The sequence below is a fragment of the Lissotriton helveticus genome, chromosome 4_1 (assembly GCF_964261635.1).
Source record: "Lissotriton helveticus chromosome 4_1, aLisHel1.1, whole genome shotgun sequence".
In the NCBI taxonomy this organism is placed as follows: Eukaryota; Metazoa; Chordata; class Amphibia; order Caudata; family Salamandridae; genus Lissotriton; species Lissotriton helveticus.
This window is the reverse complement of record NC_136063.1, coordinates 1,057,378,808-1,057,401,143: the sequence shown is the minus strand read 5'-3', so window position 1 is coordinate 1,057,401,143 and position 22,336 is coordinate 1,057,378,808. Positions and strand designations below refer to the sequence as shown.

Sequence of the window (22,336 nt, the reverse complement as noted above, 5' to 3'; positions counted from 1 at the left end):
GTCGGGTGGAGCTTATTTCTTGGGCGTGTAATTCTGTTCGGGTTAGCTCCACGGAACTCGATTGTTGCTTACAAGGGTCCACCTCCAAACGTCACAAGACCTCTAGTTTTATACACACAGAGGCCTTGAGTCATTAGGCGAGGGATAAAAAGAACAAGGAGGGGAAAGGAAGGGGACAGCGGGGAAAGGGATATACCTGTAACGACAAGAACATATATACAAACGTTAATACTTAAGCAAGCACGGCCTACTCTCATTAGGTCTCGCTACATGGAATCATAGGTACCTTAGAAAATAGAAGAAACCAGCCTTGGTACAACACCGCACTCTCTCTTGACACTCTATGTACCTACAGGAATATAAACACAGGTCAAGGAACTGGTACACACCGGAAAACCCTATACCACAAATCTCAACCCTTTAGCACCCAACATACCCTGAACTGAATGCCAGAGAGCTGTAAGCTGGGTTCTAATGTAAAAGGTAAAATCATACCAAAGAAACACCACGATCCATGGTCCTTGTAGGAAATCCCATTACTCCTTATTCGTAAAGTCGGCAGTGCGTGGGAAGCAAGAACCACAGCACTCCGCTCTACTGGGTATAAGGACGTTGTCCAAACAGAGACTGTAATCCCCTTACTCCTTATTAGTAAAGTTGGCAGTGCGTGGGCAGCAAGAACCACCACACTCCGCTCTACTGGGCATAAGGATGACGTTCCACTAGATTCTGAATACAGTCTATAAAAGAACCGATAGTGTGCAGCACAGCTGTAAAGGAAGCGAGAGTGTTCTCCTTCCCTAATGTCCGATACTTAGAAAACAAAAGTCTCCTTTGTTCGAGTACTCGGAAGCGTGTGGTTGTCCTTCACCACTGCGCTCCGCGAACCCTGCTCATTAAACAAGAATATTTCTCCTCGTAGTTAAGGCACTACGTGACAGAAAAGAAACGGCAACGCGTGGCCTCCTACCACAGCGCTCCGCTTGCTCAGAATAACAGCGAGCAGAGAAAACAGCAAGGCGAGGGATTCTAGCAACTGCACGAGCCTTCACCCTCAACGACAGTTCCGCTCCTAACTGACCCGCCGGTCCTTAGGCACAGTCTGAAAGCGGCATGAGGAAAACGCTAACCCGCAACCTGCAGGCTCCGTCTGTAATCGGCGTCTCTGGACAGCGTCTCCTAGCACAGGAAACACCTAGAATTACACGCAACAGGAAGCGTGCGCGTGTCACCCATGTACTCCCTGCTAGCCGGGATTTCTGGGTAATGTAGTTCGGACCCAGTATCCGACTACAGAGATACGTTCCTATTACTCGCGCTGCTTGAGAACAGCATTGCAGGCGCGATCTGTGAGGTCCTGACAAAAGCGGGTAAAATTCAAAATAGGCTGCACTATCTTCAAAGCCCTTAATGGTCAATGCCCTTCCTATCTTTCTAACAAACTAGCAATGTACACCCCTCCACGTTTGCTTAGATCAGGCTCCGAACTTTTGTTATGCACCCCTAGAATAAAAAAGCGCACAGCGGAGGCAAAGCATTCTCTTACCTTGCCCCGCCTTTTGGAATAAACTACCTTTCCATCTCCGCAACTGTCAGAATCTCCCCCAGTTCAGAAAGCTCCTGAAAACTCACCTTTTCTAGTTCTTTACCTCAGCTAATTTCTCCCGTCCTAAGCGCAGAGATACCCTTTTGGGTGATTCAGCGCTATACAAATCAATAAACTTCAAACTTCAAACTGCAGTAGACCAAATGTTTTCATTTTGATTTGTTTCTCAGAAACAAACTTCTGAAGTGGGCAGCGTAATGTCCTTCCTATCACGGCCTCTACTCTGTAGGGCTGTCGGAGGAAGTTTTCCATCGACTGGCCCAATGGGAGCTCTTTTGACAGAAAAGTTAAGTTCCATGTTAGACCTGATACTCTTCAGGTAGCATTTCCCTAAACCTTTTGCTTTTTCCTCCCGGGTTATGCTGCTTCTCTCATATGCCACTTCTAGACAGTGGACCTTTCTCTGCACTCAAACTCTTTGTGTGCCTTTTTACTTCACTCCAGTCCACACTGGAGGCTGGGGTAGCAAATCTGAGTATTCCCCAGTGACAGCTACAAAATATTGGGTATGCACCCGGAACAACAGACCTCTGCCATTTGCGGGCCTGGCTGGTTTTGACACTTAACCCCTGGAGTCAGATCATGGCCTCACCAAAGATTAAGATCTGTGTTCTGCTGCCTAATGGCAGACAGGACTGATATTTAAGGGAGATATCTGTGGTAAAAACGGGATACCCTTTGACCCAACCCCAACGGCACACTACAATATAACTACTGGTGCCGTCCTTCAGTAGGGTAGAGATACACTTGTGGGTCCAGAGAACCTGGAACTGCGTGGCGAACACTGCCAGATTAACCTGTTGTGCACAAGGAGGATTATTGCTATTGAAAGGGACCGTGCGCCCTTCCTGAATAGTGGCTGACCTGGGCTGACTACCCTCTGCTGTGTGGCACCCTGAAGTGTGCTCTCCAAGGACTTGCTGGTTTTCCCCCGGTTCTTTCGGAGGCCTCAGGGACATCAAGAATCTTCTACGAGGGGCTCACACCATCTACCTGTGGCACCGTGAAAGCGGTGCCCGCTTACCTGCGCACACATCGTCTGTACTGGTAACGCTGCATGAGCGTGGAACTAAGATTTGTGCTTAGAGACCAGATTGCCTAGTATGGTGCCCCAGATGTCTTGCCCGCATCTAAGGTGTGTGTCCCCTGCATCGCGGGAACCTCGGCACATATAAGCATCTTAGTGGTGCTGAGCAGATTCTCCAGTTACAGGACCTCAAGTAGCCTGCTTTGTCGATTGTGCCACATCTCACCCGTGCAACACGACAACTGCATGCTCATTGTGTGCGGTGTCCGATTCACAGGTTGTGACCCTCTGAGGTGGGGGCATAATTGTAGTAGTGCCTCATTCTACCTTGTGAGGTAATGCTGAACTTGACCTGTGTGACCGGAAATGTCAGGTGCGCCCTATATCAACGTTCCTCGGACGTTGTGCTTCATTTCCAGGAAAGTAATGAATTTGAAACTCTCCGTTGTGTGTGATTAGAATTGTCTAGTGCTACCCATATCAATGTGCACTGGATGTTGTGCCTTATTTCCAGGAGATACAGATCTTGCAACTCATTGTTGTGGGTGACTATAACAGTCTGGTACAACCCATATAAACGCCCACCAGACCGTGTGCCTGAGTGCGACTTTGATCGATGTGTACCTGATGGAGTGTCCTCTTCTCTAGAGGAGCTCCCCGCCTTTATTCTCTAGTCATCGACTATTCCCTTTTGGCCCTCAGCATGGCGGACCAACTGCCCTCTCCACACCCCACACCCGATAACATTGTGTTGCCAGGTAGTAGTGCCCGGTGCGGGCTTGGGTGGTGAGAGTGGTTGACTCTGTTGGAGGAAAGCTTCAGAGAGCAATCGGACGCAGGCCAATAGACTGCATGACCCCCTTGTGCTTCGTAGAACTGGGCTGGCACTGGAAGGCCTTGTGGAACCCCTTTGAGTGACCGACTATTGCCCTCAGCCTGCTTCTGATCCGAATCCTGTGGGTCAACTTCTCGAGTGGCAGCCAAACTTTCCCTTTGATGCCAACCTCCTTATTAGTCCTGCTACCTACCTCCATCTGCTTCCCTTGGACTATTACTGAGTGCGGCTTCGGCTGTGTACAACCTAGTATCCGGAGGAGGAAGGCTGGTTATCTTCCAGCTGTGGGCGTAGTACAATCGGGGGAGCTGGAGGGTAGAGGTAGGCTCGGGCCACTGGTCTGCAGTATGATATCAATTGACCTGCTGGGTATCAGCTGCACTGCATTAGGGTTCTGAGTGAAAATGTGTGCGAACTCGTTCCATACGGACCTGTCTGATATTTGTTGCACCATGTATCGGTGCAGAGTGAGTGTGTGTGTGTGTGTGTACTGCCCGTGATTCATGACAGTTGCCGACGGTGTTGCTTTACATGTTGATTTCTTGCCAGAAGAGCGCTACCTTTGACATTGGTTTAACCTGTGCGGCCTTGGCCTGCGGTGCAGCTAAAAAGTGTTATAATTCTTTGTATGTACATACTTCTGGTATTGTTGTGACAGGAGGTGCACCTTTTCTAACTGTGTAGTATTGAATTATAAGGATTGCTAGGGTGAACCTGTAGTTGAAACAGTGTTGCACCTCATAATGGTGTTGGAGGGGATTTGGGGGAGGGATGGAATAGGATCCGTCCCAAATTTGCATTTACTGATGTCATTTTAACATGGTTGGGCCTAATACTGCTAGTAATAATTGCAAGTGTGATCTATGCCCAGAAAGACATGATTTTCATGTTGTGTTGATTACTGTGTTTGTTGAATACAAACGGTATTTACATAAATCACTTGGGAAGTCTCTTTTGTGACACTCAGTGTATTTATCATGAGTGAGTGCTGTGCCCATGCTTTACACATTGTCTCTGTGATAAACCTGGCTGCTCAATGGCAAGCTATCCAAGGGTGAGCACAGGTTATACAGTGTGTGTAATTACCAATCCCTGACAGGAGTGGTAGGCTCTGCCTGGCTATGACATCGCCTCAGAGAACCACAAAGTGCCAGTTCCAGCACTCCACCTTATCTCTAAATAAGGTGGGCGGACCAAGGGATTGGCAGGCACGATACTCAATCATGTTTGCTATGGAGTAACCAGTCTGCTAAATCCCTAATCGGCCCCAAAGTGTACTGATAATTTTCGAAATGATTGGCACATTAAAAATGGTGCCATCAGTGCAACGTCTATTCAGTGCCTGTTATAAACCGAGGCTGATAAAACTGGAACCAAATACTTGAGCCATTTGATTGCTGTTTGGCTGTGCCTTGAAAACCACACTGCACAGTGAAATCAGGTCACCTGGGAGATATGGTTACGCCGCATGGAATCAGCTAATCTTTAGTGTTCTTTTTATGTAGTCAGACCTTAAGCCATAAGAGCAGATATTCCAGTTTATATTCCTGTTCAAATGATGCACTGTCGGAGAATAATTCACACGTTTTCCGGTAATTAAAAAAATAGCAAAGCCTGACAGGATTACAATGTATTAACACATGTAATAAAAAAATTCTAGGATTTGAATGAAAGCCCAATTTTATAGATTAAATCTACTTCTGTGCGTGCAAACATTTAATAATATGTATGCAAAATGTAGGTTACATAACATAAACCATATTTGTAAAAACCTTAATAATTTGAGAAATATCACTTGAAGAACTCTTAGGCCCCGCCTTGCCACTATTTGACAGCGATGGAGAGGACAAGACCTGTGCATATTGGTTCAAATCCTTTCTCAAAATCAGCTCAAACAATTGTTTACATTTGTTGTAATGGCACCGTGCATAGTTTCAAACATAGAATAGGGGAAAAGGGAAGGCACATTTAAAGCTTTTTGGAAAATGCCAGTGTCTTCCTTAGATAAACAATGATAAAATATTGCTAACTATAGCAATGTGAATTGTTTATCAGTGCATTTGAATACTTCAAAGTAAAACACGTTTCAGTTTGAAATCAGTACCGGGGTAGATACTCGTCCGAAGTACCTAACCTCTTCATCTTTATAAAGATGTGCGTTTTTTGTTTTTCATCTACTTTTTGTAAATGTTGAAAATTGAACAATTCCATTCATCAATGTTTGCCCCAAAGAAGCAGATCAATCATGGCTTGGCATCTGAGCCACAGTTAGCTGTAGGGTTGTGCATTGCCGATGGAAGTCCTAAATGCTTAACATCAAATCGGCTTTCCCAGCTAGTGTTTGGGGCAACAAAGTTACATTTAATGACTGTTTAGTGAAGTCTCTGCTTGTCGTCTTTGAAGGCAGGTCTGCTAATTTCATTGATACTGTTTTATGACATGGACGTGCAGGTCTTGAAAATGGGTTTAATACAGGTGTAAAGCTTTTGTTTAATTGAGAACAGTAGTTTATAAAATAACTATGTCTTTCTATTGCATTTAGCTAAGATACGTCTTTGAAATTTCCTTCAAATTAGTATTTTTTTATATGCTACTTGATTTAAAAACTCGATATATTCTTTTATTAATCATAATGACAAGTGAAATGGAGAAAGGGAATGTATGTTTTTTCTAACTAAACTTGACTGCCTTGGCCTGAGTATTTCCAATAGGCATCTGATGTCCCGATTCTTTCTTTCTGTACAGGGAGTTTGGTTGGAGAGACCCGGAACTTCCAGAAGTAATCCAAATGTTACAGCATCAGTTCCCTTCAGTGCAGTCCAATGCTGCAGCCTATTTGCAGCATCTTTGTTTTGGAGACAATAAAATTAAAGCAGAGGTAAGGCAACACATCCGAAGACTAAACGAAATCAAATGTGTATACAAAGAGAGCATGTAGTGTTATGCAATCCAACAGAATCGGTAAGAAAATAATAATTAATAAGCTACACATAAGAATTTATTTATCATGAATACGAAAAGCATTTGTACATTTAACATTGACAAAATAAAGCAAGTTTAGCGTTCAGGTTTTCTTTGCTGTTTGTTTTATCAGAAGTCAAGTCAAATCAAATCAACTTTATTCTGCACGATAAACAAAAGTACATATTTAAAAATAGTGTATGGGTGCAAAGGCGGGTTTACAATCTCTCACACAATATCATTTCAAGATGACATATAAATGAATCTCATTTAATTAATCCATAACAAGAGTAAAAATGTCGAAGCGCAAAAAAAATATCATTTGTATCACTAACATCGTCAATTCAGCATAAATCACAACAACACTAGATAAAACAAATCTCATATAAATGTACTAAACATTCATTAAATACAAAGGGACAAAAACATGATGAACATTTAGCAAAATCCAAGCAAATCATAACCTAAAGCACGTCATTCCTAATTTTTATACAACTAATAATAAAATGGACAATAGACAGACAAACACGGGCAGAGGCCAGTTAAAGTAAATAAATATGGAACCCAGGCCGGGAAAGGCCAAGCTGGACTCAATGGGGGCCCGGGAAAAACGCTGCCAGGAGGTGGGAAGCCCCCCCCCCCCCCCGCCAATTTGCACAGCCCTCAATAGGGGGACGATCAAAATTGGGCGCCCCAAGGCAAGCTCCCCCCCCCCTTCTAGGGATGAGCTGGTGCGCAGTGAGGGGGAATAAGAAGAGGCACCAGGCCCGATAGTCACACATCTCACCAAAAATCAAAATTGACCCAACTGCACACCCAGAATTTCATATTTTATCCCAAATCACACCCACAATGTCATATTTTACCCCAAATTTTATATTTTACCCCAAATTTCAGATCTGATATCCGAAACCCATACCCACACAAAATACTTAAAATTACCCCATTACTGACCTCACAACGTGTTGTACTCAAATGTGCTGTAAAGACACATGCGTTGTCGGAGTTGTGTAGTAAATTAATGTACTGCCTGCATTGTACTGGACGTCTCCCATGCCAAAGGCAAACGATAGGCTAGCCAAATTCTGGAAAAAGTGAACAATTTTCTCTTTATGTTTTTTTAATGACCACCGACACAAGTGTATGCTTGGCATTTGTGATATATCTTGCCCAAGCAATGAAAGTCAGAATCAGAAGTAAAGTGGCGTCTCTAGGAAGGTTGGAATAAGAACGTGTATTAGATGTTTTGAACGTACTGCTTAATGCACATGGTTTATAATTAGAGTTATGTACTTATCGTGGTTTTGTTTCTCTTCATGTATAAAGTAAGTGCAGTGATAAGCAATATTTTCATTTCCAAAAATAAATCTATTTTCATGGTGAAGAAGTGAAGTTCTGCAATATGGAAATAAATGTTTTATTTTTTAGAGGCAGTGTGGATTTCAGTATTATATTCAATTCGATGTTTCTGCACATGCTTCTCCTAAAAAATATTTGTTCTAAAGAAATATAGTTATTATTACCTCAAACGTGTAAAAAAATAGCCAGGAGTGGAATTAATTGTACATAATTTTGTGAGGAAACACATTGGGGTTGATTTTCAAAGTTTTGGTGGAATATGAATCAGTTATTCCCATTGAATGTTACTGTTTTGCAATCTCTGTGTATTCCTTTGTGTTTTGCCCTTAATGTACATCTTTTGTCAGATATGGCTAATGATTGTAACATTTTCATATGTAACAGTAACTCACACTGATTTTCCTGAACATAAGTGAGTGTGTAATGTACCTAGCGCATATCCTGTGCATGCACAGAGATATGACACTTAACAGTGCTCAAGGCCCATATTTATCATAGGGTTGGGGCGCTCATGCACCACCAAGGGGGCGCAAGGGCAGCGCAACACTAAGGTCAGACTTATCAAGCCACTCAAAGCCATCTCAAATCACTACCGTGTGTTACTATGCCCCGGGGAGGCGTTCCATGAGTGTAGCGTGGGTGTTTTCACACATCCACCCGTGGATTTTCGTGCATTCCCAGATTAACAATTAGTGGTAGACCTGGCAATGCGTCAACCTTGCTTATTTCTCCTAGTTTATTCCTCTTCCTATGTGGACTGTATTCTGCAGCACACATAGAAAGAGGAAAATGCCTCTCAGGATTGATTTTGTGCAGGAAGGTGCCCCTTCCTGCACAAAAACAATCCTACTTATAAGGCAGGCCTCCTTGCTCCATGGTGCAAGGCTGCCTGCGTTGGCGCTAGGCAGCCAAAGAGTGTACCAGCGCAGGAAAAGGACACACATGCACTGTATGATATTAAATACAGCACATTCTTGCGCTTTTCCTTTCACTCAGCGCAGCAAGGTGGCTTTCTGTGTTGCGCTGCATAAAAGCATAATAAATATGTCGCCATATGTTTTGAATTTCACCATATGCTTTAACATAAAAAAGACAATTTTTTTAAACTAAGTATTTTTACACAAATCATCACTTCCTACACATATTCCATAAATACTTTTTTTATTGAAGTTCTTTTTTGCACCCATTACAGCAGGCCAATTTGCATCAAATATTTTTTACATGTTGTGAATGCCCCAAAATGTTTTATTTCTGACTGAAAACGTATGTGCAGAGCAAATGGGCTGCAGTCCCATGGTATGTCCTCTTTTTCTTACCATTTAAGAACACATGACTATGTAATATATACATGCTTACTATACATTACACAAGCCCACACAGCAACACAGATAAATTTCACTTCTGTTTTAGTTTGACTCATGCATAATTTAGACAAAAATACTTCGGCATAGATTTACAGTTTAAAGGATCTTGGTAATCTGCCAAAATGTACAGGTCCTAGGATGCTTGATTCCGGTCCAGGAAAGACATGGTTTGGCAGTTCGGGCTGGACTGTTCCCATGAGGCACAGGGTCAAGACCGAATTGCATATGACCATTTCTGAACTGGGGTGGTGTGGAGTGCAAAAAAAGATGGATTTAGGCCCAGATCTCTGTACTGGGGTGAATGTATGACAATGTTCTGCATTCTGTCCATCAACTGTTGTTTTTGAAAATGTACAGCATGGCACACCAGTGCTGTTTGATGTGTATCGATGTACTTGCATTCTCAACAAGGCTGATTGGACATCTGCACATTTGTTGACACGCGTTCTTCAGTTCTGCATTGGTCAAACTAAATCTGCGCCTTTGTCTTTTGTTTGGTGTCTGCCTGTTGGTTACTGTTGCTGATTTGAAGTAAAATGACCAGGCTGTGAGATGAACATTGAGCTAAACATTTCAAACATTTGAAAAGCTCTCTCACTCATATATGTCCATCACCTCTCTCTCTCTCTCTCTCTCACACACACAATGCATGTATTCTCCTCTCTCGGACCTTTTCTTCCTTACTGCCATAGTCACAAAGGTTGTCCTGTGACTTACGTTTGTACGTCTTATGGCTTACTCCTGAAGTCTGGAAGTAAACTGTAATGCAAGCAGTAATACAAGTGCAACTACCCCTATTTACAGGGAAAACTGCGTGAATCAGGTCCTTAATCTTTCTCTGTTACTCCTTCTTCCTTTCTCTGTAGCACAGCTTCTCACTTTTCAACACTGAGATGTCAGGAAATAAGCAGCATGTTCAATAGATAACCAACATAATTTAAATCAGAACGAAAATCAAGTTTTACTGGACCATTAGTTGAGAATAAGTCCCTCTATATTTATTTACATTTGAAATTCAGTCCTATTAACCATTGGAAGACATTCCATTGCCTTGGATTGTTTATAGAACCTTGTTATTGCATTGTTACTGTAAAGATCTGGCTCATTACTTTACAATATAAGAAAACATATTGTTAATCAGCCTAGTCAGTACAGTTTTTTGGTTTTATGAATAAAAACACGTTGCTTACCTCCTTTCCACATTACTTTGTATAGAAATTGCTGTATGAAGTAATGAACAGATAAGGTGATATTGTGAAAACAATTCTGGTGCTGCATCCTGCCCAGGACTCGTTGAAATGAACAGACAGATCAGTTCTCCTTTACATCACCACAAATCCTTGTGAGGACTGGTGGTAATGAAAAGAGGACATTGAGAACAGTGGTGTGGGTGGGGTGAATTATTTATGCACAATACACAAGTGGAATTCCCTTTAGTATTATGGAGAACACAATGTTTAAACTGCTTTTTGTTTTCTCCTTAAACGTGTTTTATGGTTTTCAAGAAGTCATATTATAGTATACCAAAATTCCTAGAAAACATTTGATTGATTCTCGTTAAGATTTGTGAAGATTAAAATAAGACAGAAAGAATTTCAGATGTGTGTGCTTTCTTTACGTGGATCAGTAGTATCTGGAAATTTGCAATTGTTTATTTATTCACGGAAGTTAAGTAGTGATTGAGAATTATTTGAAATTAGTTTGAAAATTTGAGTTGCAGTTTTGATACATTTTGCCGAGTGACATAGAACGCTAGGGTGCTTTCAATTCCAACACACTTAGGGCCTCATTACGTGGTGGGGTGGAAACGTTCCACCAACACTGTCTTGGATTCGTAAATCGACCAACTCATGGTTGGCTGTTCCGCCCGACCGATTACGATATGACCGAACACTTTTCGGTTAGAGTCCCATTGTTCACTAAGGGATCCCGTGTTCTGCCCGACAACACAGGCTCCTATGGGGAAATGGCGTGTGTGTGTGTAAAATCCTGCACCCTGTTGTGGGCACTACATTGTGCCTGCCACACAGTGCAGGGTTTTACAGGGTGGTTCCTTAGGTGCCCCCTCAGCCTCAAACTGGAGGCCTCAGGAAGAAAGGGGCCCTACTAGGGGCCCCCAAAGTCACTATCTGACAGCCTTTTCTCATCGGACAGGCTGACTTGGAAAGGCTGTTGGAAATCTACATCGTAATCAGTCGGTCGGAAACGCTGTTCATAGAGGTGCATAATGCGGTTCTGACCGACACAAATACTCCGAGAGCCAGTCGTAATAGATTTGGAATAACCGCGCGTTTTACTTTCGGACCACGCACATCGTAATCAGTCGGGCGGAAGAGTTCCAACCCAGTCTAGGAAATTCAGACTGTTGGGGCTGAGGCTTTCCGCCTGACATTGTAATGAGGTCCCTAGTGTGAGAAACTTTGCAAGACAATGTCATATTCTGATTACATTCCCTGTTGGGCAGGTTATGTTGGGCTTTTCAAATTTGATGATGGAGACATGAAGTTATCAGTGACGTCTGTCTATTAGCCGTACATAAATAAGAATCATTTGTGGATAGAGGAGGGCATGCACCTGCCCTGGTAGAAATGCTAGGATTTAGAAAAAAATAGATACACATTTTGACCACTTATGAGGCATCAAACTAGCTATCTGGCCTCATGTGCAATATAATTGATTTAAAATGGCAATCCCCCCCATATATTAAGTAAATCAGGCGCTAGATTCTTGTACGTTGACTGTAATAGTACATTAACGAAGCTCAGTTACACACAGGCTCAGTTGTGCGATTTTGGATTAAAATTCATTTATTCCCATAGTCCTGGAAGTTGGATGTGTAGTTTAGATAGTGAAACTGTAGTGACAGACCGCTTAATTTACATTCCAATTTCTTTTTTTTTAAACTCATATTTGATGTGGATTATTGCGCTCAGTGAAAGTGAATATGTGAATAAATACATTTTAAGTAAACAGCATGATTCAAACCCAAAAGTGTTGTTTGCTTTTTGTTAAGGAGTACTAATAAGTGTAATTTTCAGTATTTATTTTGCAATCAGAAAATCATTCTTGTAAACAATTTACTTTTCTGATTTGGAGTAAAACTCCTTTTTACTCATGTTATTGGCTCTGTTGTGAGTGACCAAATACAAAGTCTCAGTTGGAGGAAGGGCAGAATGAGGTACAAGAGCAATTAAGAATTATTTATTATTCAGATTTTTAGTGTGAATGGTCCTTTTTCTAGTCTTTTAACTGAATATGGATTACCAGGCCTTGTTGCCATAAAGACATTCAGAAGGACCTGCATGTTTTTCCCAAATGCACAAGAATAGCTATTGTATGTTTTGGAGAAGACATTTGGTTTCAGTGAGGTTCAATTAAGTTCTTTTTCGGAAAGGAACTCCTCTAGCATCTGTAATATTCCCCAGAAGTATTTGTAGTGTTTAGATTTGAAGCAAACCCCTCAGGACCCGCATGTCACCGCATTGGTGGGTGTTTGCAGGCTGATCAACTGGTCTGAGACTGGGATGGATATTTTATTGACCTATAACTAGCTTGAGACTTTATCTTTGGGGTGCAGTTATTCCAGGGGTAAGGTAGTGAGTGGTTTTCCCTTCTCATCCTACAGTGAGAAAAGCTCTACATGAGCTTGAGCAGGAGGAGCCCTGCGTTGAGTTACTGAAAACATCTGCGGTATCACAAAATAAAAAACATAGAGCATTGTGACTGGCCGAGAGGGCTTTTTTTCCTGTATGTCCCCTCGTGTCCACAGGACCAGTCCCGTGGTACCAAACAATCCGATTGGCTGGCTACAACACCAACATTCATTTTGCTGCTGTTATTTTAGGACTTGGGGCTCATCACGATGTCCTGAGTTTAAAAAAAACAAGGTTCATGGGCCCAGGTATGGGTCCCTTGACCCTCTGGCCCTTGTGGGGGGTCCATCCCCTGTAGGACAAAAACAAATTGTGCCATGGGTCCTGCAGTACTCTTGGTGAAGACCCAACCATGATGTCTTGCGGGTCCATGCAAATCACTTGTGCATCAATACTGAATGAGTACTTCAGAACTACAAACAAAAGGCAAATATGGGTTTGGTGTCTCAAGGAGGGTTGTGTGACCCTAGGCCGCTGGGTAGCAACGGGGGATTAGCTGCCCAAGGAATGATTGGTTGCAGGGCTTGACCACATGTCAGGCTCTGCTGTCAACTTCAGGTCACGCACAGACAAAGAAGGTATGCAGCGGGGATTGACTGTCCGCGGGGATGGGTTCAGTCAGAAGACTTTGAGGAACACGGGGTAGGTAGAATTTTGTGGATCCACGTAGATTCCAGAACTTTCCCACACAGAAATTTGAGCAAAAATTGATTTTTTTCAGCTAAATTTGAGGTTAGCAGGGGATTCTGGGTAGGGAAATGTTAGGGGACCCAAGCAAGCCAAACCTTGCTGGACCCTCCCGGGTGTCTAGTTTTCAGAAATGTGTGGGTTGGGTAGGTTTCCCTAGATGGCCGCCGAGCCTGTGGGAAAAAACTCATGGGACCCCCCTTGCAAAACCAGGTTGTTTTGTGATAGGTTATTTTGATGTCGCCTCAATAGGTTTTGAGCCATTGCCTGTCACAGGTACTTTACTCACCCACGCGAGTGAGGTACCATTTGTATTGGGAGACCTAGGGGAATGCTGTGTAGAAGGAAATTTGTAGATCCATGCAGATTCCAGAACTTTCCCACACAGAAATGTGAGTAAATGTGTTTTTATTTTTACAAAGTTTGAGGTTTGCAAGGGATTATGGGTAACAAAACCTGGTGAGAGCCAGACAAGTCCCCCCATCCTGGATTCCCCTGGGTGTCTACTTTTCAAAAATATATAGGTTTGCTAAGTTTCCCTAGGTGTCGACAGAGCTAGGGTTCAAAATCTGCAGCTAGGCACTTTGCAAAAGAGTGTCCGTTTTCACTGTGGTGTGTCCATGTTGCGTTTTTACCGTTTTCTGTCGCGCGCACTAAGCCTATGCCCACAAGTGAGGTACCATTTATCTCGGAAGACTTTGGGAAATGCAGGGTGGGTGGAATTTTGTGGATCCACGCAGATTCCAGAACTTTGAGGTTTGCAAGGGATTCTGGGTAACAGAACCTAGTGAGAGGCACACAAGTCACCTCATCCTAGATTCCCCTTGGTGTCTAGTTTTAAAAAATTTACAAGTTTGTTAGGTTTCCATATGTGCCGGCTGCGCTAGGGCTCAAAATACACAGGTAGGCACATTGCTAGAAACAAGTCTATGCCTAGTGGTCTTTCTGCGTCCTTGGGGGGGAATCGGGGGTGGTTGCCCCGATATGTCCCTAAGGGGGGAAAAAAGACTGTGGCTAAGCCCATTCTAGGGAGCCCCCACGCATAAAAAAAGCCAACGTAATCGCTGGCGCCTAGTGGGCTGTCTGTCCCCCCGGGCTGATCAGGGGCCACTGCCCCCATCCACCCATCGGGGGGGCAGAAAGAATGTGGATTTTTTTTGGGAGGTGTGGGCTTTGGCATGCCCTTTCTGGGCTGACCTCAGTCCTGAATAAAATAAAATCCTGAGGCCTAGTGGGCTTTCTGCCCCCCGGGGGGGGGGGGCAGCTAAGAGGCTATTGCCCCGATATGCCTCCGGGGAGGGTCAGAAAGACTGTGGTAATTGTTTTTGGGGTGGACAGCCCCCACCCCAACATCAATAAAAAAAATCCCTGATTTCTAGTGGGATTTCTGACTCCCGGGGGGGGGGCAGATTGGGGGCTACTGCCCCTGTCTGCCCCCTGGGGCAGAAAGACTGCCATTTCTCTTGGGGGGGCATTGCCATGACCTTTATGGGCAGCCCCCACCCCAACATCAATAAAAGAAATCCCTGGTTTCTAGTGGGCTCTCTGCCCCTCTGGGGGGGCAGATTGGGGGCTACTGCCCCGTCTGCCCCCTGAGGGGCAGAAAGACTGGCATTTCTCTGGGGCGTGGGATTTCTACTCCCCAGGGCAGATCAGGGGCACCATCTGCCCCTGTGGGGAGGAGAACCACTGTTGCATTTCTTTGGGGGGGGGCATTGCCATGCCCTTTTTGGGCAGCCCCCACTCCATCATCAATAAAAAAAATCTCTGTTTTTTAGTGGGCTTTCTGCCCCCGCTGGGGTGGGGGGCAGAAAAACTGACATTTCTCTCGGTGGTGGGGGCATTGCCATGCCCTTTTTGGGCAGCCCCCACTCCAACACAGGGATCGCCCTCCTGGGGTGATCCCCAAGCAAGGATCTACTAGGGAAGGGTACCATTAGAAAGAGGAGATTCTCCCCTTTCCAACGTTAATGATACCTCTCCCATCTTTTTCGGTGCTGGGGGGCTGAGATAGCCCCACAAGCAGCGAAACGGAGAAACTGAAACTAAGTTTCAGTTTCGTTTTCGTTGCAATGACAATCTCGTGCCATGAGCTCGATCGTCATTACAATGAAATACAAAAATAGGCCTGGGGAGGTTGGGAAAGCTCTTACCCCACCTCCCCAGACCCAAACAAAATTTTTGGGAGCGTGTGCTCATGACGAAATGGTTGAACTTGTGCTCATTACAGAACCATTCCGTTATGAGCATGGAAGCGGTTATTGAAACTATTGTTTTGGGTTTCACACTATAAAACTTTAGCATTCGTGTGACGGTTAGTAAGCAGATCAGTAAGGGGATAAGCTAGCTCGGAGAAGTAGGGAATAAACCGACTGTAATACCCCACTAGGCTGAGAAATGAACGTATTTCTTTCTTTGAGGATGGCTGGAGTATGTTACGTATGGCTTCCACTTTTGTTCACCTGAGGATGGATGTGTCCTTGTGTGATGCAGTACCCTAAGTAATTTATGCGGTCGGTAGCAAGAAGGGTTTTCTTTCAATTAAGGGTTAGGCCTGCTTGTATGAGAGTGGACAGGATCTTCTCCAGGTGGACGAGATGTGTTTTCCAGTCTGGGCTGTATACTAAAATATCATCTAAATAGGCGCTGCATAATGCTAGTGGGCCCTTAATATAATATCCATCAATCTTTGGAATGTGACGGGCGGTGCAGTCCAAATGGGAGGACTTTAAATTGATACAGACCTGATGGTGTGGAGAAAGCTGTTTTATCGCGAGCGGACTGGGTAAGAGGAATCTGCCAATACCCCTTGGTACGATCTATGGTAGACATCACTTTGGCTTTCCCTACTTTTTCTATTAATTCATCTACCCTGGGCATGGGGTAGGAGTGGAATTTAGATATAGCGTTTAACTGTCTGAAATCAGTACAAAAACGAAGACTACTGTCTGGTTTGGGTATAAGGACTACTGGAGAACACCAAGCGCTACAAGAGGGTTCTATGATGTTGGCGTTGAACATATCCCTGACCTCCATCCCTATGATTTGCCTTCTAGGTGCAGGAATGCGGTAGGGCTTTAGTCTTACAAGTTTCCCTGTTTCCATAATTATATCATGTTCTATAAGTGTTGTTCGCCCCAGGAGTTTAGAGACTACTTTGGAGTACTTTTTTAGTAGGTCCACCAGTATTGTGGGTGGAGGGTCAGGGTTTTGGGTGAGGGATATAGTACCTACCATTGAGTCCTTCTCTGTTTGAGGTTCCTCCCACTGTTCTAACAGATTTACTTGGTATATTTGTCCTCTCTGGTTTTTATTGGGCACAGCTATTTCATAGGTAACAGGAGAAACTTTACCCAGGACGGGATAGGGTCCTTGCCAGGTTGCTAGGAGTTTTTTTTATCGCTGCTGGGTAGTAGAATAAGAACCTTATTGCCTACTGCAAACTCCCTCAGTTTTGCCCCTTTGTCATATTCCCCCTTCTGTTTTTCCATAGCCTTTTCCATGGTATGGTGTACAGTTTCCCACAAAGAGAATAAAGTGTCTCTGATTGATTTGCTAAAGGCTAACAGAGGTTTTCCCTCATCTTCTTCCTCTACCCACTGTTCGAAAGTCATGTCTAACAATGCCCGGGGTTTTTCACCCGAACACCAAAAGGGGAAAAACCAGTAGACTTTAGCTCGTGTGAGCGGATAGCGAACAACACCAAAGGGAGCTTTTCGTCCCAGTCTCTGCCTGAGTCGTTTACTAGATTTCTTAGTATAGTTTTGATGGTTCTATTGTACCTCTCCACCAGCCCATCAGTCTGTGGGTGATACACAGCTGTGCGTATCTGTTGTACCCTGAGCAGGGTGCACACTTTGTTTCATTAGCTGGGAAACAAAAGGGGTCCCCTGTCAGTCAAGATCTCATGAGGGAAGCCTACTGTGGAAAAAAGTTATCATGGCTTGGGCAACAGACGAAGAAGTCATGCTTGTTAGAGGGATAGCTTCTGGGTAGCGGGTTGCATAGTCAACAATGACCAATATATACTGATTCCCTCTAGCCGAAGGTGTTGGGGGGCCACTAGATCCATTCCTACTCTCTGAAAAGGAACCTAAATAATGGGGAGGGGTCATAACAGGGCTTTTTTTACACATGGGGGATTAACCAGTTGACATCTGGGGCATGAAGAGCAGTACCTAGCCACTTCACGGTATACCCCAGGCCAGTAGAAATGCCCTAGGAGGTACTTCAGGGTATACTCTTGTCCCACCGGCCATGTTAAGGGTAAGACACATGACTTGCTCCCTAAAGGCTACGGGAACTAAGAGTTGATCAAAGGTTTGGTGTTTGTTTTGTTATGGGCGAGACACGTGACTTGCTCTCTAAAGGCTACGGGAACTAAGAGTTGATCAAAGGTTTGTTTTTTGTTGCGGTGGACCCTATACAGTAAACCACGCTTCAAACAAAAATAGGGGCCTTACTGGTCGGGGTTCTCTTTTTCTGCCCTTTCCCAGGCATACTTCTGGGTACTGTCATCTTTTTTGGCTGTTCTGAAGCTTCGGAAAGGAACTGTGTCATCACCTGGAGATGAGAGAACAGAGGTAACAGGGGGTTGCAATGAACGTCGATACATCACTCTCTCATTTCTTTTTTCCCTTCTGCTCTTTGGGAGCTTTTCTATGAGCATTTCTATGTCTACTCTGGAAAAGGGAGCCTCTCCTAACCACTCCACCGGTCGGAGGGTCTCTGGTCATATGTGAAAGGTATTCGCTGAAATGGGGTAATTCAGTCCCTAGTATTAGTTTTTCTTGTAGTTGGGGAACGACCCCCACATTGCATACCAGGGGTTCCTGGTCGACAGTCAGTAACACTTCTGCAACGGGATAGGTTTTTACGTCTCCGTGTACCGTTAAGGTAGACTGTTTTCATGTAACGGTCTTTTTCCCCCTTACAACCAGTACTCTTCCCTTTGCATAACCCACTTCCATCTGTTCTGCTGTTTCTGTTTTGTGGGGACAGTTTCTCGAGATATGGCCCGATTCGCCATAGCGAAAGCACTGGGGTCCCATGTGTTGCTTGGACTTTGAGCCTCGGATTTTCCTATACTTTTCATGTTGCCAGGATGTTGTGGTTCTCCAGCACGAGGTAGTGTACCGGTAGCTGTTTTGGGCGTTGTTAAGGTAGTTTTTTGGGATATACTAAGAAATTCAGGGTAACGGTGGCAGGCACAGGCCAGCTCTATGGCTGAGTGCGCAGTAAGATGAGGGTGTTGTTTTAACCAGGAACGTGTGTTATACGGTAATGCGGTAACTTCCTCTACGGACGACGTGATGGGTTGTAGCCACCGATTCCTCAGGCCTTTGATTCTGTAACAAAGAGCGCTGGGGTTATCCCCTGGGACCCACTTTTCCTTGCAAAATTTGGCACAGTAATATTCTTCGTCGCAACCCAACCTTTCCAAGATTTTTTTTGATTTTTTTTAAAGATTGCCTTCTTTATCTCGTGATAGGCTGTAGTACCCACTGGGTTAGCTGCCTGACAGGCCGTCTGTAATTCCCCGGACAACAGGGGAGCTATATATTGGCCCCAGCGCTCTGGTAGCCAGGCTGCGGTAGAAGCTACCCTCTCAAATTTTACCAAGAAATAGTCCGGGTCATCCCCTTCTTGGAATTGTTATAGGACCGAACTAGGCACATTTGGGTGAACTCAGGTGTGAGATATAGCATTTGTGAGATGGAGGATAGCAGTATCCTGTGCCTGCTAGTTGGTAGCAAGTAAAGATGCCTGCTCTTTCAAGGCGGTACAAAAGGGGGTGCAAAAGGGGGTGCAAAAGGGGGTGGTGATGGACGGAGCATCTGAACCAATCAAACACTCACACCCAGTCAAAAGATCTGGGTTTGATCCATCACCGTTCTTAAGCCCACTCTGCCACCCCAGTTCAGACATGGCTATATGCAAATCAGTCTGACCCTGTGCCTCATGGGAACAGTCCAGCCCGAACTGCCAAGCCATGCCTTCCCTGGACCGGAAACAAGCTTCCGGGGACCGGTTTCTGGCATTACAGCCGTCTTCAGCCCGGCTTGCTTGAATCCAGTGGCAAAGTGAGCAAGGGACTCACGTCTGAGCATACCCTGCCACACTTATGGCGGCCAAAGCGGTACAAAAGGGGGTGGTGATGGACGGAGCACCTGAACCAATCAAACACTCACACCCAGTCAAAAGATCTGGGTTTGATCCATCACCGTTCTTTAACCCACTCTGCCACCCCAGTTCAGACATGGCTATATGCAAATCAGTCTGACCCTGTGCCTCATGGGAACTGTCCAGCCTGAACTGCCAAGCCATGCCTTCCCTGGACCGGAAATAAGCTCAGAGGATCGGTTTCTGGCATTACAGCCGTCTTCAGCCCGGCTTGCTTGAATCCAGTGGCAAAGTGAGCAAGGGACTCAAGTCTGAGCATACCCTGCCACACTTATGGCGGCCAAAGAGGTACAAAAGGGGGTGGTGATGGACGGAGCATCTGAACCAATCAAACACTCACACCCAGTCAAAAGATCTGGGTTTGATCCATCACCGTTCTTTATCCCACTCTGCCACCCCAGTTCAGACATGGCTACATGCAAATCAGTCTGACCCTGTGCCTCATGGGAACAATCCAGCCCGAACTGCCAAGCCATGCCTTCCCTGGACCGGAAACAAGCTTCCTAGGACCGGTTTCTTGCATTACAGCCGTCTTCAGCCCGGCTTGCTTGGATCCAGTGGCAAAGTGAGCAAGGGACTCACGTCTGAGCATACCCTGCCACACTTATGGCGGCCAAAGCGGTACAAAAGGGGGTGGTGATGGACTGAGCATCTGAACCAATCAAACACTTGATGTCTTGGGCAAGATGGCCGCAGGCGGGTCGAGGTGAACAGTCGCACTAGAGCCTCTCTCCTGTCGGGACTATTGATGCGGGTTTAATGGAGTGCTAGTCTCCCTCACTAGCTGAAATAATTTAAAATAGGATTACTAGAGTCGTGCCTGGAGATCAAAGTCGGGATGCTGTGATGCTGGAGTCGTTCTTTCTTCAAGGAGCAGCACCATCAAAATCCAGTTTCTTCAGAGATCTAGGCAGCGCGGCGGCTGCTGGAATTGGCAGGTGGGCAAGGAATCTAGAGCGGAGATTCGGATTTTTAAGAATCAACCTAGCCAAGCTCTCAGTAAACTTTGAAGCATCGGGCTTAAAAGGCTGGAGTAGCACGATTCCAGACAAAATGTCGCCAAAACCGATAAAGTCTGACAAAAAGAAAAGCAAAGAAGATACCGAGCCTGAACGGAATGTCGTAAACCTCTCTGCATCGATAACACCTGCTACGAGGAAGGCGCAGGAACCAGCCAAGAACCAGGGTGCAATAAGGAAAACGCTTGTGCCACTTATCAAAAAGAAATCGGACGCGAAAGGGGAAAAAATGTTGGGAGATGAGCGAAGTAAAATAAACGAGAAAGCAGCGATCTCTAAAACCAAAAACAAAGCAACCCCTCTTAGGCAGCCTACCCTACCTGAAACATTCATCCGCCCTGGCTGTGCAGACAGTGGAGTAACCAGCAAGAGTCCGGAGGTAACCAGTGTTACAGAGCAAGTGCCCAATCCCGGTATAAGGCAGGGAAACGTCCTCGAGGACGCTGCGGGGCCGGCCGAGGCAGGAGCTCAGAGCGTGGGAGACGCCAAGGCAGTAGTTGCTAGGCAACCTACAGCGGAGCCTTCAGCGAGACACGAGGAGGACGCCAGCAGCAAGGTAACAGCTGGGCATACGGGACTGAGGGCTGGGGGAAACGCAAATGCTAATGATAACGCTAATGCTGTAAAGGATGACGAAAGGGAGCTGGCTCAGAGGGGGCTGCAGGAAGGCAAAAAGATGGTGGCTGCAGAAACTGATAAAAATAACGATAAGGAGTTGGAAGCACTAAAGGAGGCTGTAGGGCCGAGTGCCCATGAGAAAGCCGACGATATGATGCAGGCGATCATGCAGGTCGAAGCAGAGCTAATGGCTAGACCACCTAACCCTTCATGGGGAAGCACAGCCAGCTTGGTGTATGGAAAGTTAGCACCCGGGTGCCCTAAAGAGAAGGAGAAGGAGGATATATGCTCACTGGAGGGAGACCGCTTTTTTTCAGTGGAGGAGGATTCTGACCCAGCTCAGCAGGGGAGAAAGGGCTCCGAGCTGGAGGAGGAGGATGAGGAAGAGGCGGAGAGGGAGGATGAAGACGATGAGGAGGACGACTCATGGACAGCCTCTACCTCCTCAGAAACAGATATTGATAAGGAGTCTACATTGAAAAAGACAAAGACAAGGAGGCATAGGCGTGAAAGGTCACCGACAAGGGGCGCTGAAAGGAAGCTGGTTTGGGACTATTCAGCTACATCACAATCATATCAAGAAGAGCCAGAAGTAGGTTTGAATCAGGGAGATGCGTTTGGAAAAGTGTTTAGCATGCTGAAACAAATCCAATCTGAAGCGAGATCTACAAGCCGGAAAACGAGGCAAGACTTCAGGAGAATACAAACGACACTCAGGAAAACTAACAAACTATACGAAGGATTAGCAGGGAGAGTCTCTGAGGTCGAGGAGAGAACAGGCAAAATGGAGGACGACTTTCGTAGCTTTGGCGAATTTAAAGAACAACATGAGAAGAAAGTAGATGACATCCTATGGAAAATGGAGGATTTTGAAAATCGCCAAAGGCGAAACAACGTTCGCATTTTGGGAGTGGCAGAAGGGCTGGAAGGGCAAGATCCAAGGGGGTTTGTGATCAAGTTATTAAGGGGGGCATTCCCTGAATCCCAGTGGCAGTGGGAGGCAGAAGTGCAGAGAGCCCACAGG

General features: G+C 45.2%; 1 protein-coding gene across 6 annotated transcripts in view; it reads left to right on the top strand.

Annotated features, from left to right (window-relative positions):
• CTNND2 (catenin delta 2) overlaps positions 1-22,336 on the top strand; it is a 3,216,642-nt gene that overhangs the window by 2,022,755 nt on the left and 1,171,551 nt on the right. For all 6 annotated transcript variants that reach the window (XM_078687656.1, XM_078687653.1, XM_078687655.1 and 3 more), the window contains one exon: positions 6,214-6,346. In XM_078687656.1, coding sequence (XP_078543782.1) covers positions 6,214-6,346 — 133 coding nt within the window. The remainder of the gene's footprint in view (positions 1-6,213; positions 6,347-22,336) is intronic.